The sequence below is a fragment of the Neolamprologus multifasciatus genome, chromosome 16 (assembly GCF_963576455.1).
Source record: "Neolamprologus multifasciatus chromosome 16, fNeoMul1.2, whole genome shotgun sequence".
Lineage (NCBI taxonomy): Eukaryota > Metazoa > Chordata > Actinopteri > Cichliformes > Cichlidae > Neolamprologus > Neolamprologus multifasciatus.
The window spans coordinates 12,774,438-12,791,523 of record NC_140454.1 but is presented as its reverse complement, the minus strand read 5'-3'; the positions used below and the strand labels follow the sequence as shown (position 1 = coordinate 12,791,523).

Genomic DNA, 17,086 nt, shown 5'->3' with positions numbered 1-17,086 from the left:
GGGTCGCCAGTATATCAGGTTGAGCCTTGAGAAAGACGTTGGGAGCTTTCCCGTCTTTGATCTGAGAACGTTATAAGCACGCTTTTTGACCGTTTTTGGATATCTATTTATTTAATTTGGTCAGGGTTCAGTGTGACTCCTGGCACATAAAACAGCCAGCAGTTCTCACAGATCAATTTTCTCTAGTCACCATGAACTACGCAGGGACAGACAGAATTTATCCACCAAGTAGCAGGTTTATGAATAGTGAGTTATGGTTGCGTAAATCGCCTCCATCCGTTTCAAGTTACTGCAATCGAGTTGCGGGTCTGTGTTGGCTTATGAGAGCGGCATTGAGAAAGGAGGAGAGAGCAAAATTTGAGTAAGAGTCAAAGATCACAGTGCCCTCATCATATGGTGTGACAATCCCTCTTGTCTCTTTCAGTGAGGCAAAAAGGAGACAAAGATGACACACAGCAGCTCAGCCTGTTCATGAACCCTATTAAATCCAAGAAAATCTTTGATATGTACTCTGATACCGCATTTTATTGATGCTGGGAGGGTGTTTACAATATCACATACAGTTCTGCATTCCAGGAGATCAGAGCTAGGACTGGTTTAGTCCTTGTGACCCTTGAGAGTACCCCCTAAACTCATACAACTGAACCAAGGTTGACTCTTGTCCGCTTGAGTTTTTACAAGCGTTTGTGATATATGGGCTCAATATGTTATGTCTGTCTATATGTTCTCTTTTATGCACACACTTATTTTAGTTGTCAGTCTGCTGATTATCACCCTGTTTAGATGCACTACTATATGCTCTGCGTGATCCAGGGAGTTACATCACATGGCATCGTGCCACATGTGCCAGCATTTTTCGGTGCAATATTTGAATTACTTGAAATTTATTTCACGAGCTATCGGAACATTTTTGTGGTTCACCCAGCAATTGGCATCAGGTTGAGTGTACATTTCTTAACATTTTGTTAGTGGTAGTCTTTGAATCAGGAGAAAAATCCCAATATAAGAATTCCCAAACACACACACACACACACATTTATACACAAGCACTCAAAGGCTCCAGCTTCTGATCTGAGCTGACAACTCCTAAGCCACCGTTTCCTCATGCTGCTTAACTCAGACCACATTTCTCCCACTGAGCCTCTCTGCTCTCCCTAGTCTGGCTTCTCTCCCCATTCCATCCATCTTTCTCTCCGTTCCTGTAGCCAGCATCTGGTTTGAATATTGCAGTGCGTGCTACTGTGTTACCGATAGAAGTAGGGAGTGTAGGCTTCTCTTTGATTTTTCATCATCTCTTTTTTGTCCTTTTTAAGCATTTTGTTTTAGTAGATAACTACTATAGCAATGATGAAATCTTACTGTACGTGCTTTCAACATGCACAACATGCATAAAAAGTGTGTAACAACGTCACACACTTTCATTTTTTATTTTAAAACAACTGTATGCTGCATATTAAAATCATGTTTTCTTCCACAGACAGAAGCCAGAGAAACTATTCCGAGAATGTTAGCGGAATTGGACCTGGGCCGTACAGAAAAGTGTGTGAGAGTGAACTCGGTGTCTAGTGGCTTGGCTGAGGCGGACCTGGAGGTAATTTTGAAGGCCAAGGTTCTCCCTCGTGCCATCATGTTGCCCAAAGTGGAGGACACACAGGAAGTGCAATGGGTGAGTGAAAAATCATCATCGTCATGTATAAATAACCATTGTTTTTCTAAATCAAAATAGGCTCAAAGTCATAATTTAGTTTTTTCCTGAGCCTATAAAAATGTATGAAAAAGTAAATAAATAAAAAAACAACAGCAAAAAAACAGCTGCACTTAAAGTTCCCATTGCATTTCTTTCTTTGAACTCTGACAGTCTTTTAAAAAGCACTGGTGATCTTGCACAAACTCATGAAGTAAGAAGAAACCTCGGGAATCTTCAAAGCAGTCATAACAAGCTTTCCCGTTTCCAAGTAAAAGAGGGAATCGATCCCTGTCAGGGACAGACGGAGTGTTTTCCTTGGCTGCTGCTCAAGAAACAGATGACATTTCTTCGGTTTAACTTCAGAAGCCTGATAACTTTCTGTAACAGCGCAATGGTACCTTCTGCCTCTGGTGACCTCACGGAGGACTGCTGTGAACAGTGTCCTGTTGTGTCTAAGAACTGATTTAATCAAATGTAATACCCCATAGCCAAACCAGAATGCCTCAGATTCATTACTTTCTCTTATTCTTATACACCTTTAAATGTAGCATGTTGCAAATGTTTACACATGTGCAAACTTGCAAAAAAAAAGGCAGTGCAGTCGTGGTTAGGCTATCAAAAACTGAAGCCAGATATTAAAAACGTTGATTCTCTGAAAAAGGTCGCTAAACTGAATTGATAAATCTAATATGAAGCAATAGTGTTAGATGTTTTCCTGGTATTGGCCCTACCTCTGCTTTCTATAAATTAGAGGTAGGGCCAATACCAGGAAAACAAACCAAGATGGCCAAGACCAGGAAAACAGATGTAGAGAAGTCGAGCCCCAAAAAGTCAGCAGACATTGACATCATTAATGCAGACCTGTATGATCAGCTCCAGTCACATGCCAGGGTAAACAAGATTTATTCCCAGTCTACTTACTGTTTGCATCGACATCATTTGCTGACCTTCATTTTCATAAAAAAGACACAGTGCTCTAAATACTTTTCTTGCTGTCACTTTGCATTGAGTACCCCAAGCAAGCAATGCAAAGTGGGGGATATAGCTTTTAAAGTAACATTTTTTTGGTCTCTACTATATCAAGCCGCATGTATTCAGAACAGTTACAGTTGATTAAACAAGCGCGACACGTTGTGATATGTTTAGAGGAGAGAATCTGTAGTAAAGGTGTATGTCTAGTCTGCTTCTTTTTTTTTCCCTTTTGCCTCTGTGTTATTACATACATGCACGCACGCACACATTTATGCTCATACTTGGTCTGAGGGAAGGAGCAGGAAGTTTTTAACTAGTGGCTTTAATTATAACATGTCTATTTCCTGCTGCCCTTTCTTTCTTGCAAGTATAATTGCTGACAGGTGTTCACTAATTCTCTCCCCTAGCTCCTTTCTCCCTTGGCTGCTTTTCTTCACTTAAGACAGTCTTTTTTTTTTTACTTTAAAAAAATCCACTTGTGTTGTTATGCTGTGACTCAGCCAACTTAGAAAGCTTTAAGTTGTGGATATGTTATGTGGTGGTTTTTTTTTTTAATATTAATGCAAAAACTTGAATTAAGTTCGCCCTTTATATTGTTACTGTACCCCTCGAGAGAAAAAGCCTGTAGGTAGCTTGCTTGTTTTAAGCATTTGATTTATTTGCCAGTATGATTTTTGCATCAGTTGGTGCATATGTACCCTTAGACAAAATGAACTTGGTGGCACTCGATGAGGCCCTGAGTCTTATCTTCATCCCATCCCGCCCAACTTTTTCACTCTCTCGCCACTTTGTACTTTTCTTGTGCGTCTGTGTGCGCATTCGTGTTCCTTGTGTTGTAAACAAGTGTCTGATTTTCTCCACTCTTGTAAGGCAGTGCAGTAAATCCCCTCACTTGTTTATTTTCCTCCCTTTTTATTGATATTAGCTCAGGAACCTCCAGACTGATTTGTCGCTAAAAGATGGACTTGCTTGTTTCTCTTTGTGTGGAAATCTTTTCCTCTGTCTTTCTCCTCTCCTCTGGCCCTTGTGTGACTGACAGGCCTTATTGGGCTGTAACAGGCGTAACTCCCTCCTTTGTTTGAATACAATTCTCACAAAGATTTCGGAGCCGTGTGCATTCTTTGCCCACCACACTATTTGGTGTGCACTGGGACCAAAAGAATCGCACCCTGTCCCGCTCCTCCTCCTCTGCTCCTCCTCCTGTCCCCTCCCCTCATCCCTTTCTCCGCTTCCCCTCTGTGAAATGAACACTTCAGCTGGCCGGAAACATTTAATCTGGCCCCCTTTTGAAGAAAATTAATTGAAACTTGTCCCACTATAGCCTCCTTTCTCTAGCTCTATCTCCCCCTCCTCCTCTTTTCATGATTGGGTGGCGAAATTATCAGAGACCTTGTTTGCGGCGTGGCTTTGAATGAAGAGAAGAGGTGTTATTTCTTCTTTTAACGTTACTTCTTTTTTCCCTTTTTGGGGGGGAATAACATTTTAAACAGGACCTAGTTTTAAGAGCCATTGATAGCTAATGGTTGCTGCACCCATCCGAGTACCAGTGAACAAGGACTGTAGTACCTCTTGTATGCAGTGTAAATCAGACCCTTAAAGTGTATAATAGCTAAAGAGGAGAATACAGCAGAAGGACATAAACATGTAATCAGAAAGCCTCGGAGGCTTTTCAGCCGGCGGTACTGCGTGGAGCTGTCATTTGTTTCCCTTTGGTGGAAACCAAACAGTCCACTCAGCCTTGTTAGGGTTTGCATGGCGCAGCGTTTTGGTGGTAATCTCCGTGTGTAATATCAGATAGGTTTCCCCACAACAGGCCATATCTATCTAGTTTTCTCTGTCACAGAAATAGGTTTATCTACACCCTCTTTTCACACTCCCTCTCGGACCCCCGCACCCCTTCCTGTGTTTGTGAAGGGGGGGGGGGGGTATATTATGCTAAGCCCCCAGCGTTAGTTTTTATGTTGCCATAGCAACCTTGCTCCCACAGGGTTGTGACCTCAGATGATTACAGTACAAAGCCTATTGGGTCTTGAAAACCTCTTTGAAGATGAAAAGACTTTGATGGTTTGTATTTATGCAAATCTCTCAGATATGATTTATCCAACTGAGATTGAATGGAGAGATGATTAAAATTGCCCCTATTTTTTGAAATCCTTCAATGGAGGCCCACTCTTTCAGTTTTGAGAACAAGAGTGGTGAGTGTGAGCGTGGGGGTTATTTTGCTCTTCGTTTAGAGAAATAGTAGCGCCGTACCTGAGGTTATTTATAACCGTCCTTTCTTTTTTTTTTCCCCCAGTGTGTCAAAGAGGAAGAAAACGGCATGGGGGGGAGGGTGGGGGGGACATGGAGGTAGACATTTCTACTCTGAGCTTTTGCACTCTCTTCTTTTTTGTCTTTTTTTTTTTTTGTCTGGCTTTGAAAGGAAATATCTGACGGAGGGGGCTTTTGTGTGTTTCCAGATGATAGATTTAGGAATTTGGGCTACCCCACTGGCAGTCCAGGGCTAGCTGTGAACTGGTCTGTTGGAAAAAATTGGAATGCTTTGGTCTTCAAAGAATTAAACTTGGTTTTAAAGCCCTACTTAGGTGAGCTTGCATATTAGCAGGAGTCGTGCAGGATAAAGGCCTCACCAAAATGTCACATCACACTCTGATTGTTGCTCCAGTCTCCCTGTTCCCTGCCACGGAGGAGGGACGCAAAACAGAATAATGTCACAGTAAAACACACTCAAAGACATCCTAAATCTTGTTTCTTCTCCCCTTTTCCGTATTTTGTATATTCTTTGGTTTTGCTGTGTGTGTGTGCACGTGCTGGGGCGTGCGTGTGCACATTTACATGTGTGCACACAGTCTCGGGGGAGCACATTCTGTAGTTGTGCAGAGCCTCTGAAAGAAGGTAGAGCAGAAGACTTCAGACGAAGGAGGGAACCCTGGTGATAATGTAAAATATTTCATTTCACTTGCTTTTGTTGCCGCTCTCCTGTGCTTGCTCTCTGCGCTATTTGAACCCTCATAGATGTGCCTCTGAATAAGGACCGAAGTGGGAACAGTGCAAGTAATAAAGGTGTCAAGATTTGTATCAAAAGTGAGTTTTTGCACATTAAGATTTTTTTTTTCTCTCCACCTTCTCTGTCTTATCCCACAGTGACTTTTGAAAGATGTGTCAAATCATTTACGATTGTTACTGCTGAATATTTTTTTTCCTTCCAGCTTTTAAAATCACACACACACAACCACACAATCGCTCTGTGCCTCAGATTTCTCTTTCTGTTGAGTTTTCTCATTCGCTTAACTAATAGTGCGCTGATAAGTCCACTGAGGGTTGCAGCAGAGTAGATGAGGAACATAAGTGTTATCCAGTAGAACACGTTTCTCCCCCCTCCCCCCCCCCCCCCCCCCCCCAAAAGAAAAAAAAAAAAATCTTCACAAATTATCCAAGAAATTGTAACTGGGTTTAAGATTATACATATGGAAATTCAATATTCCTATGGTAAGTGTTAAGACATGTATCGAATGCTCCAAATAAGCACAAATATCCTTTGTATTATCTTGTACAGGGTACCGAGAGCAAATGAGTTTATTGCATTCGCTTCACAGAAACAGTGGGTTTTGTTAATGAGTGCACGAGCATGAAATGGTCCCCGTGTGCTTAGTTTGTTGACAGGTTTCAGCACCACTTGAAAGGATGGGCACTGACAGAACCCATTCGCCTCATCACCTTTGTGGAAACCGCTGTGGGCCTGCTCAATTTTAAGGTAAATTACAAACAACATCTCGCCCCTCCACACACAAAAAAATAAAAAGGAAAAGAAAAACTGCATGCGTAAGACATTTTTCTGTTTGTCCATTGTTCACTTTAGATTAAAGACTGCGTCAGTGAGCAGAGAACTCCACATGTCTAAAATAAAAGGGATTCAAAGCTTTCAGACTGTCCCCCTCAAAACGAGCCTTTTGAGCCTTTTTTTTTTCTACCTCTCCGTCGCGTGTCCCTCTCTCTGTCTGTCCTCTTCAGACACGCTGACAGTTTTTAATTAGAACCATTTTAATATCGTCACAGTGCAAAAGTTCTTAATGATATTTCAGATAGCATCAAAGTGATTTTTTTTTTTTTTTTGGTAATAGTACAGCACGACCTTCAGCTACACGAGAAAAGAGGGCACGGTTTGGGGCATTTGGGGAGAAACCAGCTGTCATTGCTTCTTCTGATTTGTCTTTTAGTTCTTCAGCCTAATTCTGGGACTGTGGTTGGAAGTATGTGTTTTGATGGCAGGGGGTGGCTCTGTGTGCTGTCTTGAGAACACCCTGTAATTTTTTTTTTTTTGCCCAGACTGAACCCAGGGTTACAAGCATGAAAAAAAAACTCGCTGTGGCACAGCTAGTGGTGAAATTAATTTGGAGGCCAACAAAAGCAGGAAACATGTTCATATTGTTTCACAGCCTTCGCCACAGACAATCGCATTCAAAAGGGTTTCTTTCTTTTTTAAAGTTTTACTTTCCCCCATAATAATTGGAGCCATTAGTCTTTGCTTTTGTTGTTGTTTGATTTTTTTTTCAAATCTTTTTTGAAGAGCAATAAAATATAATTTGAAAAACTTTTTGTTTTCCTTTAGTAAAATATAGCAGCTCCACGATGTGTTAGTGATTCGCATTTTCTTAACACAAACTACTGTTCTGTTATATGCAAAAATGGTAAACATTTAATCATTTAAATAAAAAACAGGAAACATTTAAGGTTACTTCACAGGTTTTAAAAACTTTACTGCTTCAGTCTTAACAAATTAAACCTTGTGTAAAATAGCAGGGAGGCTTGATATGCAACTTTTCCTTAAGAGCTGCGAGCCAGGTGTCTGTTTACATACCTGCAGGTGGCACCTTTAGTGGGCTGGTATAATAATATGAGTCCTTGAGGAAAGAAAGCTTGGAGTGTAATTGGGAGAGATAAATGATGTGTGTTATTATATTACCTTTATGTTAAAGATTTCAGAAAGAGTAATTAGGATAGTTTTGTGATGACGAGTGTAAAATTAGGAGCATTTGTTACAGTTTAGCCTGTTTTCGTCTGTTTTACTTTAACCCATCTCAATCGGGCTGGTGTTTGTTCTTTCCAGGCGGTGTGTGAGGAAATTCGCTCGCTTGGTCCTAAGGTTGGTCTGCACCATGATGGCGTGGTGTTTGGCTCTGATGACTTCTGTGCAAGCATAGGTAGCTATTTCATATTCTGCCACTGCTGACCCCAAATTCTCTTATTCTCCTCCTGGATTCATGGCAGAGAAGATCAATTTGTGTAAAATGCACAAGCTTAGTTGCTAGTCTTAAAATATAATGCATGTCACATTTTCTCAATTTTGAACACACAATTGCAGAACTGCAGGAACAGGGAAGACATTTTTTTCCAGTCGAATTATGGGATGATTCACAGACGTGGGATACCTAAGTTATAAATGTATAAATGTAAATGTGCTGGAACTCAAAGATCCAATTCACTGAATCAGGTCACATGAGTAAAAATGGACATTGTGTCTAAATGATTATTCTTTGGTTTTTGTTTCTTGTCATTAAACCCAATGAGTAGGTTTGTTTTAAAGGACAGAGTTAATGGGTAATGAAGCACATAGACCAGTGGTTAATAATCCCAATTGACTGTTTGGCAGCAAGAATCGGAAATGACAGAATAAACCTTGATTTTTTTTTTTATTACATAAAAGGATGTGTCAGTGTACTTTATGTAATACCTGCTGCTCATCGCCCATCAGCGTTTCATCTAACCTACACCTACTTACAGATCAACAGCGTCTCTTTGAGATCTTGTCTGGCAAACTGTGCATGTGTCCTTGGACTTTTTTCATAAGGTGCCACACGGACCAAGGATGCCAGGGAGCTCATTTATGCAAGGCAGAGGGTGGTTGTGACTGCCAAAGCCTTTGGGCTACAGGCTATTGACCTGGTCTACATCAACTACAAAGATGTGGAGGGGCTGAGGCAGCAGGCCAGAGAAGGCGCTCTCATGGGCTTCACAGGTAAAGTTTCTTGTTTCTTTATCTGAAATCTGCCCTTGTTCCTTCAAGTCCTGACTTGAGACATCACGTCTGTCACTGTGATTTACCTCTGATTTCTGCATTTGCTTCACATTGTTCTCATCTGTTGCTCTTAATTTCTCTTCCTGAATATAGCATGGCAACGGGCATCCCTTACTTCCTGTTGCAAGCGGCATACAGGCCGTTCAGCTTTCACTCCCTCTGCCCTCTGTTACATGTGGGTTTTTGTTTTGTTTTGTTTTATTCTCTCGTGTCTCCTTCCAAATGAGAATGGGGAATGAACCAGCTGATAAATGCTTTAAAATGTTACATGAAACACCGTGGAAGGTGACAGAGCATCCTTTGGCTTTTCATTTGTTATTTATATACTTGTATTGCACACTGCAATGAAGATCTCACATTTGTGCCTGTATGAATGGGTGTGTGTGCACTTGAGTATGTATAATTAAAAGGAGTTATTAGTGTGTGATAGTGTGTCTATAGCCAGGTCATGCTTTTTGTGTATGCGTGTGTATGTGTGTGTAGCCCTGCAGACTGCCTGCAACAGACCACAGAAGGCAGGACAACCTGTTCCCACAGTGTGTTTTTGCAGACACTGTTCTTGCAATCCTGCAAATAATTCTTTGATATTTTTGTACCATTTTTTTAGATTTTAAAATCCCCCCTTGTGGTGTAGATCCACATAAACTAAGGCAACACATGACTGAATTTCATGGTTTTGTAATGGCTAGGATTTTTTTATTTATTTTTTTGCTTTTTTGCCCCAGTTTCAGATCATTTTAGCAGAACAGCATCGGACATTAGTCGCCAATCACACTGGGAAAAGATGGAGAAAAAATAAGCACTGGCACAAAAAGCGTAAATCCCTTTGTACACTCTTCTGAACATCTACTCGACACACACATTACCTTGCACCTAAAATCAACAAATCAGTCTGGAGTTGAGCTTCTTTTGTTGCTTTTGAATTTTTGGTTTTGGTTGTCTCATACAGAAACCCAATTTTACTGAGAATGTATATTATGTTTAGTACAGGGGTTCCTCACATTAATGCCATTATTAGACGTGTAATATCCTGTTTTTGTTTAGTTGTTGGACTTGGCGTGTGGTTTACATGAAGCGAACGTTTTAAAAACTAATTAACAGAAACAGTCATTTGAAGAAATAAATGCTTTTGATTTGATATGGAGCAGAACTGTTTAAAGCAGTGGATTAGTGGCTTTCAAGCCATGGGCACTCTGTATAATCTTAGTTAGTAGCTATTACTGGCCCGAGTGTGCTTAAGCAATAATGCGGTGCAGCCAAAAGCTTCTACCTGTGCAGTAATTGACCTTGGCACTAACTAAGCCGCATACAGCACCCATTAGTGCTGAGCACGGAACACACTGTTCAAACGTAAACACTCGCTGCTGTTTACTGGTTAGCAGAAATTAAGCCAAACTCCTATGCAAATATATGTTGGGGAGGAATATCATCCGTTGAGTTCTTTATCAGTTCACTCTTTACTTTGTTAGCACTTTTTTTTTTTTTAATGCGCTATAAATCAGGTTCCTGTTAAGGCTCAGTGATCCCTGTGAAAATGTTTGCTGCTCAGAAACAGCACTGTTCCACAAATTCTCTGCTCTTAGGGACCACATTTCACTTCCATCTCTGGGACCCTGCCCATCATTCGCTTGAGAGCACTTTGCTAAATAGCAATCCTCCAATGAGATGCCAGCACCACATGGCAGGCCGGGATTGGCTGGAGGGCATGATTGATGTATTTTAGGAGAACCAATGGGTTGTAACTGAGGGCACCTGAGTCACCCTTGTCTGCTTCTTCGCTCTGTCATTCTCCCCTTGTCCTAAACAACCACACACACCCTCACACTGACACAAATAGACACCCTCTTTCCGTATTATAAACCTGGTGGTTTTCTGTGTGGAAACATGCCCCCATCTTCTGCCCAGAAGTAAAACAGGTGGCAGAGAAGGGTGTACACACACACACTCGTCCTCTCGGTAAACATAGAAGGTATGTTTAGAAGATAGAAGGTAAACATACAGGCACAATGTTCCACTGAAAAATTATCACATAATATTTGCTTTCTACTTTTTTTAATGTTGAAATGAATCAGACTAACTGTTGCAGTGGCATATGCACAAACACATGCGCACACGCACAAGCCTGCAGACATACAAGCACACATTCATACACAACTCCAGAGTGGCCTGGGGAGTCCTCGGGCTGTTTGTTCAACAGAAAATGTGCTGTCACAATCTCTGCTTCACACACTGAACCCCCATCAGCAGTCACTGGCAGTTCGCAAATACACACACAAACACACAGAATGGGTTTTTGAACATATTTTGTCATATGCACACTTTCCTGAAAGGTGTCTATTTATTACAAATGGCAGTTTATGAATTATGTGGGCTCATAAGTAATTGTTCAAGCCTTTAACAATGGCGTGTTGATTGTGCGAGCGCTGCGGGTTTGTCTAGGGTTAACCAGGGTGAGTGGAGCAAGAGAAGAGAGGGTTTCTCTCTCGCCTCGTCTCCCCTCCTTGCCTTTCCTCCTCTCTCCTGGGCCGAATCCCCCCCCCCCCCTTTTTTTTTTTTAGCCCGTGCAGCACGCCCGCCCGCTCAGCCACCTTGAAGGATTTGTTGTTGGCGACAGTGCTAAGCCCTAAAGTGTCGAGTTCCTGCTGGCTGCCTCAGAGCCGCCGTTCTCACCCAGACGTTTCATAACCTTAACTTATCACTACAAGTTTGATCTGCAAATGTACATGGGATTATGTCTGTGGCGTTCACCCACATTTAACTGAGAGGAAGTGGGAGCGGGAAGGTGGGGGGATTGTGGCAGATGGAGCAAGAAAATCCATGTTCGGATTCTGTTTAAGATCAGTGTCATTGTGAAGCCAGGGTTGCTGATCATATGGCATCCTAAAATTAAATATAGAAAAATGATACGTGTCAATTCAGACATTGGATTATTAACTGTTTCACTGTGGTTATAAAATTAACACTTCATATACATTGCACTGTCTTATTTAGCCTTGTTTTTCCTTGTCATTTTCCAGTGATTTACTTACCCGTGTATGCCCACGGAGGCTTTCACAAACTGTTCTTTCACAAACTGTTCTTTCATCAGTAAGTGTATGACTTCTGTCACATAATGAAGTCTTACGAAGCATTTAGTGACATTTCTGCTTAACAGCAGGGCTGCAAGCAGAGCGGAGACACGTTTTATCTGTCATAATGCACAGCATCGTCTGGCCCCGTTCATCTTCCTGACTATCGTCATTCGGAAACTTATACAATCCTCTCTTGCTTCTCCTCTCTCATTGCCTCTCGGCCTCAGTCCTTCCTAATTCTCAGCCTGCTTTTCTTTTTCTATCATCTTTGTGCAGAAGTTCACATGAAAATAAGCATTTTATATGGTTTTAGTCGTGCACGAATTGTATTACTTCTATATCAACAAGTAAAAGCATTGTTTTTCGAACACATTCTTCTTCTTCTTCTTTTTTTGGTTTCATTTGAAGGCACTGAAACCCCGCTGTTATAATTAGCACAGTTAATTTTCTTTTTGTGTGTGTGTTTCCCCGTAGGTAAGCAGGTTATCCACCCAGGGCAGGTCCAAGCTGTGCAAGAAGAGTTCTCCCCCAGCAAGGAGAGGGTCCAGTGGGCCAAAGAGCTCATTGCTGCTTTTGACCAACATCAGAAGGAGGGAAAGGTAATGTTAAGATCCTTTGCGAAAAGTAAAACTGCATTTTTTTTTTTCAGACTTTGAAAAGTCAGTGGAGTTTCTCCGTGGTGGCAGTGTTCTGGTCTAAAATGTCTTAACAATTTTTCTCGTAGCTGATAAAATGTAAGTGTGAAGGTGATTTTATTAATTTGTTATAATTCATCAGCTCCATAGATGGGTGTGTCATTTGCCTTAAATGTCAATTTTTTTTAACACAAAAAGTGACTCTGTATATTCTTCTTGGTTATTAGTTTGTTAGTATTGGCTCTTAATCGGTTTTTTTAGCAATTGTATTCAAGCTGCAGCGACAATTGAATTCCATTTTTATTCTTTTATAGAGTAATATTTTTTTGTGAATCATTCAGAAGATGCACTGACTGAAAACCTTTTTTATAAATGATGTAAGAGTATTTCAAGTGGTCCTTCCCCCTTAAATGGTCATGTCCAGGACAGTAAAATATCTGTGTCGACTGTCTGTTGACAGGTTCGAGGTCTTTCTCTGCTCTATCACTCAGACCGATCTTTTGTGATACACAATTTTTGTGATACACACCTCTGTAGTTCCAGAGAATACGTACTGTACACCCCTGGGTGACTCTCAGAGACAACATAGGAGGGTGGAGGGGTGGGGGGAGCTGGGCCAATTAAGTGTACAATATTATTGTTCCTAATTTAGTGCATGGTTGGATCCTCTGTGCTGAGCTCTGTGGTCTATCTGCTGAGGTAATACACAATCTGCCTACACCTCTCACTGCCAGGGCTACTCCTACTAAGCATCGCCCGAGGGATTCATATCTTACCCATCCCTCTGCTGTGTATGCATGTGTACGTGTCTTTCTGTGTGTTAGAGGGGAGTGTGTACGTAATGGTTTGAATGGTGAGTAGGGTTTGTCCCTTTGTCTTACAATGTGACAGGTGCTTGCCTTTCATAATCTTTACCTCGAGCCACTGACAACAATTTTGACTAAAGGGGTTTTTTTTCTGCAGATTTTTTTGTTTTGACTAATATGTCTGCTGCTAAATGTCAGTTTAAATAACACTCGAGGGTTATATTGTACGGCAGACATTCCGAGCATTCGTCATGCAAATCAGGATCAAATGCGTTTTATTGGGCACGTCTGATCTCATGTTTCTCTCTGTGTTCTCCCTTGTGTTGCAAACCTGTTCAGGGTGCGTTCACCTTCCGCGGCAGCATGATAGACATGCCCTCGCTGAAACAGGCTCAGAACATAATAACACTCTCTGCCGCGGTGCCAAGGAAATAACACAACTGGTGAGAAGAAATGGCAGGAACCACACGACTAATCTGGGACGTGGAGGTCAAAGGAAACTGGAAAGGCTGCTGGTCTCGTGGCTAAAGTGACATTTCAAAAACTTTTCAGCCATCGTCTCACTTCACAAAAATGCAGTGTGGAAACTGTGGATTTCATTTGTGATTTTTGTTTTTATTAAGGTTGATTTATGTAGCTTTTTTTCCCTTTATAAAAAAACTGTTGTTAATTTTGCTGCTGAGGTCCAGTTCACATTGTTTTCAGCAATACCAACTCTGCAACTATCATGTGTCGATAGTATTTGCCTCTTAAAACTCACTTACAAGGACTATTGCCCTTGCAGCAGTGTGTGTGTGTGTGTGTGTGTGTGTGTGTGTGTGTGTGTGTGTGTGTGTGTGTGTGTGTGTGTGTGTGTGTGTGTGTGTGTGTGTGTGTGTGTGTGACCATGCCTCCTCTTTCTCCTAGGTCATGATAAATGCTCTCCCATCTCCACGGTCCAGGCAGCTGGGCAAAAGGGTAAACAAACACAACAAGCCACTGTTGTGGATCTATTCATTGGGCCCCAGACTTCAAGTCAGGCCTCAGCCCCCTGCGCAGGGTCTGACTCACAAACATCAAAGTCCTGCTTGCTTTTTTTAAAAAAAAGAAAAGAAAAACCCAGATGGAAGCGAATAAACTCACAATTTAGCTTTTTTTTGGTATCATTCTCCTTAGTAATAGCATGCAGCTCTCTCTGTGACAGCTGTGAGCCTGTGGTTGATTGTGCGTTGATGGAGAAGGCGTGTGGCGTCAGGCTCACCATTAACTTCGACGAAAAAAGTACACAAACTGTACTATTCTTTATATGAATCATTTATCTTGAGATTAAGGTGACCCGATATTAAATTGGCATCTAAGGAACTTTAATCTTATAAACAGCGAAACATAAAGATGAACTCGTTAGCGAGCGAGGCAGAGAAGTTTGTCTCATCACAAACAGAAGCATAAAGGGGCTTTGTGAAGTGCTTGTCCGTGTCTGACTTGCACAGACAGTGAAGTGGGTGTGATGTTAGAATGAGACAGATTAGTGGCCATGTTGCTCCAGCAGACCAGGACTGGGGCTTTGTCTCTCTCTGACTGTGGATAGGAGGATAATTGGGGGGGTGTTGAATGGTTAATAGTGCCATTGGTGACCATGGTAATGAAAGGCGCCATACCTCCTCTACCCCACCTCATCCACTTTCTGTCTCTCCCTCTCTCTCTCCATCTCTCTATCTGTATCTCTTACTGTATGATCTATTGTGTCTGGGGCAGGGTTGGTGTCTGTGCCAGGCCAGGCCCAGACAAAAAGATCGAAGCCACTCCTGGGTCCAGCCAAAGACCCTAACAGTAAGCTGTCTCTTTGGCATTTGGCCACATAATTTTTTCCCCCCACCCATTCAGCGTGTGTGCGTGTGTGTGTCTGTGTGTCTGTGTGTGTGTGTGTGTGTGTTTGTTTGTTTGTTGTCAACCAAATTATACCCTGAATTTGGTGGAAAACACTGCTGCTGTTTGACTTCCACTAAATAAACCTCCTCCCCAAAATATTACTTAGGTAGAGTTATTTTGCGAGGCTTTGTAGGTCATTCAGAACAGATCTTGGGCATCTGCTCATCCTTGTGACAAAAACTGTAGTAATTAAAAGAGACTCGTTCTTTTACCTCTGGGTTGCATTATGAGCTTTGATTATGGTGTAACTCTGTTTCAAAATCACTCAGTGGAGACTTTCATCAAACTTTGAAGTACTTTATTTTAACTTTAGGTGTTTTGTTATTGATGCATTTTTGATCTGAGTGAGAATCTTTTAAAAAGTTGCAGAAATAAAGATAAAGCAAATGAATAAAATGATTGACTGTCTAGACAGCGTCAGTCCCCACTTTATATAATGCTGAGTCTTAAATATTCCCTCCATCTGTATACTTTATATTATGTATTCAGCAAACACACCTTGCTTTTAATGTGAAAGTATGCAGATGGATGAAGTATTTAGTATACTTTAAATACATACATTGATTATTTTGATTAGTCAAGATTTAGTTAGTTTTTTTGTAGCATTGCCGCCATTAATAAAATAACTGTTTAGAGCACAGTAGAATGAGAGTCCAGCAATGACAGAGCGACCAGTCTGATGGGACAAGCTGGCTTTTCCAAGTTGCTCTGTGCCAACAGGTGTCCCCACAGACAGGAAGGCAGATTTCAGAGCAGAGGAAGCAGCACATGGCATCATGCAGAGACAAAGCAAAAAGGGCAGCTCGTCTGTGGCTGATCAGGAAATGATTTGGTCACTTTATGTTTTGAAAAAAAAAAAAGAGCACAACACCCTCTGAAGGTTAATGAGCCACATATAATATCATGTTTACCTTCCGCCCAATGATCTTGTTTTTATTGGGTATTTTTTAATCCCCCCCCCACCCGCCCTCCCCTCCTCGTCTACTGAAAGGTGAAACAAATGGTATCTTTGCACTTACTTAGACGACTTTCCAATTCGGTAACATTTGGAAATGGGGGGGGGGGGGGGGGGGGGGGGGCAAGCAAAGTGAACGATGTCAGTGACATCTCTGTAGATTAGAGGAATGCATCCCTGTCTGGCTGTGTAATTCTACATGACATTTCTATTATGTGTGGAACTGATAAAATCTTCCCAGCTCGCTCGACTGTTGTATTTAAATACATCTCTCCGGTATTCCCAGAGAGATTAAATTACAATTAACACGATTATAACCTCACAAAATTGTGACGGGAATCAATTAGGCTGCAAGCAGTATTTCATAGCCCGGTAATGTGTTGGTCGAGATTGCTTTCATAAATAATGAGGGACAGCGCAGGCGGAGAAAATGCATGTATGCAAAACACTGTCAGAAGAAAATTAAAACGAAATGTTTTACATATTTTTCCATTAATCTAAATGGGACCCGTGTGGCAAAGATAGTTTTATTCTAATTCCCCAGCCCGGGGATGCCCAAATAATGACTTGATGTTTTAATAGACTTGTAATGACAATATATGACAAACTAATTGCAGCAGAAGATTATTCTAAAGCAATAAAATACCTCGTTATTGCGCTTGGCGCACAGTTTGAGAAGTGTAAAGCTATTAGCAAAAACGGCTTTAAAATAAGGTGTGCACAGCTGCTCAATATAGAAACATTTCGTTTACGATAATTAACTCTGTTTCAATATTTAGTAATATTGTTTTAAATAAATGAGGACATTTTCAAAGTGACTGCGATGGGCCGTGTTTCTACGCAACTGTGACGGCACTGCTACAGTCGCTTCTTAATTTTCATTATATCACTGCCCTCAGGCGCACAACCCCGCAAAAATGTTATCCCTTACCATGGACTGCTTATACAAAAAATAAATTATATATATATTTTTTTT

At 41.3% G+C, this 17,086-nt stretch overlaps 1 protein-coding gene across 1 annotated transcript in view; it reads left to right on the top strand.

Annotated features, from left to right (window-relative positions):
- clybl (citrate lyase beta like) overlaps window positions 1–17,086 on the top strand; it is a 69,126-nt gene extending 52,040 nt beyond the window's left edge. The window contains exons 3-8 of the mRNA XM_085135529.1: window positions 1,478–1,666; window positions 6,312–6,413; window positions 7,767–7,860; window positions 8,508–8,675; window positions 12,281–12,405; window positions 13,587–17,086. Coding sequence (XP_084991655.1) covers window positions 1,478–1,666; window positions 6,312–6,413; window positions 7,767–7,860; window positions 8,508–8,675; window positions 12,281–12,405; window positions 13,587–13,682 — 774 coding nt within the window. The 3' untranslated portion in view covers window positions 13,683–17,086. The remainder of the gene's footprint in view (window positions 1–1,477; window positions 1,667–6,311; window positions 6,414–7,766; window positions 7,861–8,507; window positions 8,676–12,280; window positions 12,406–13,586) is intronic.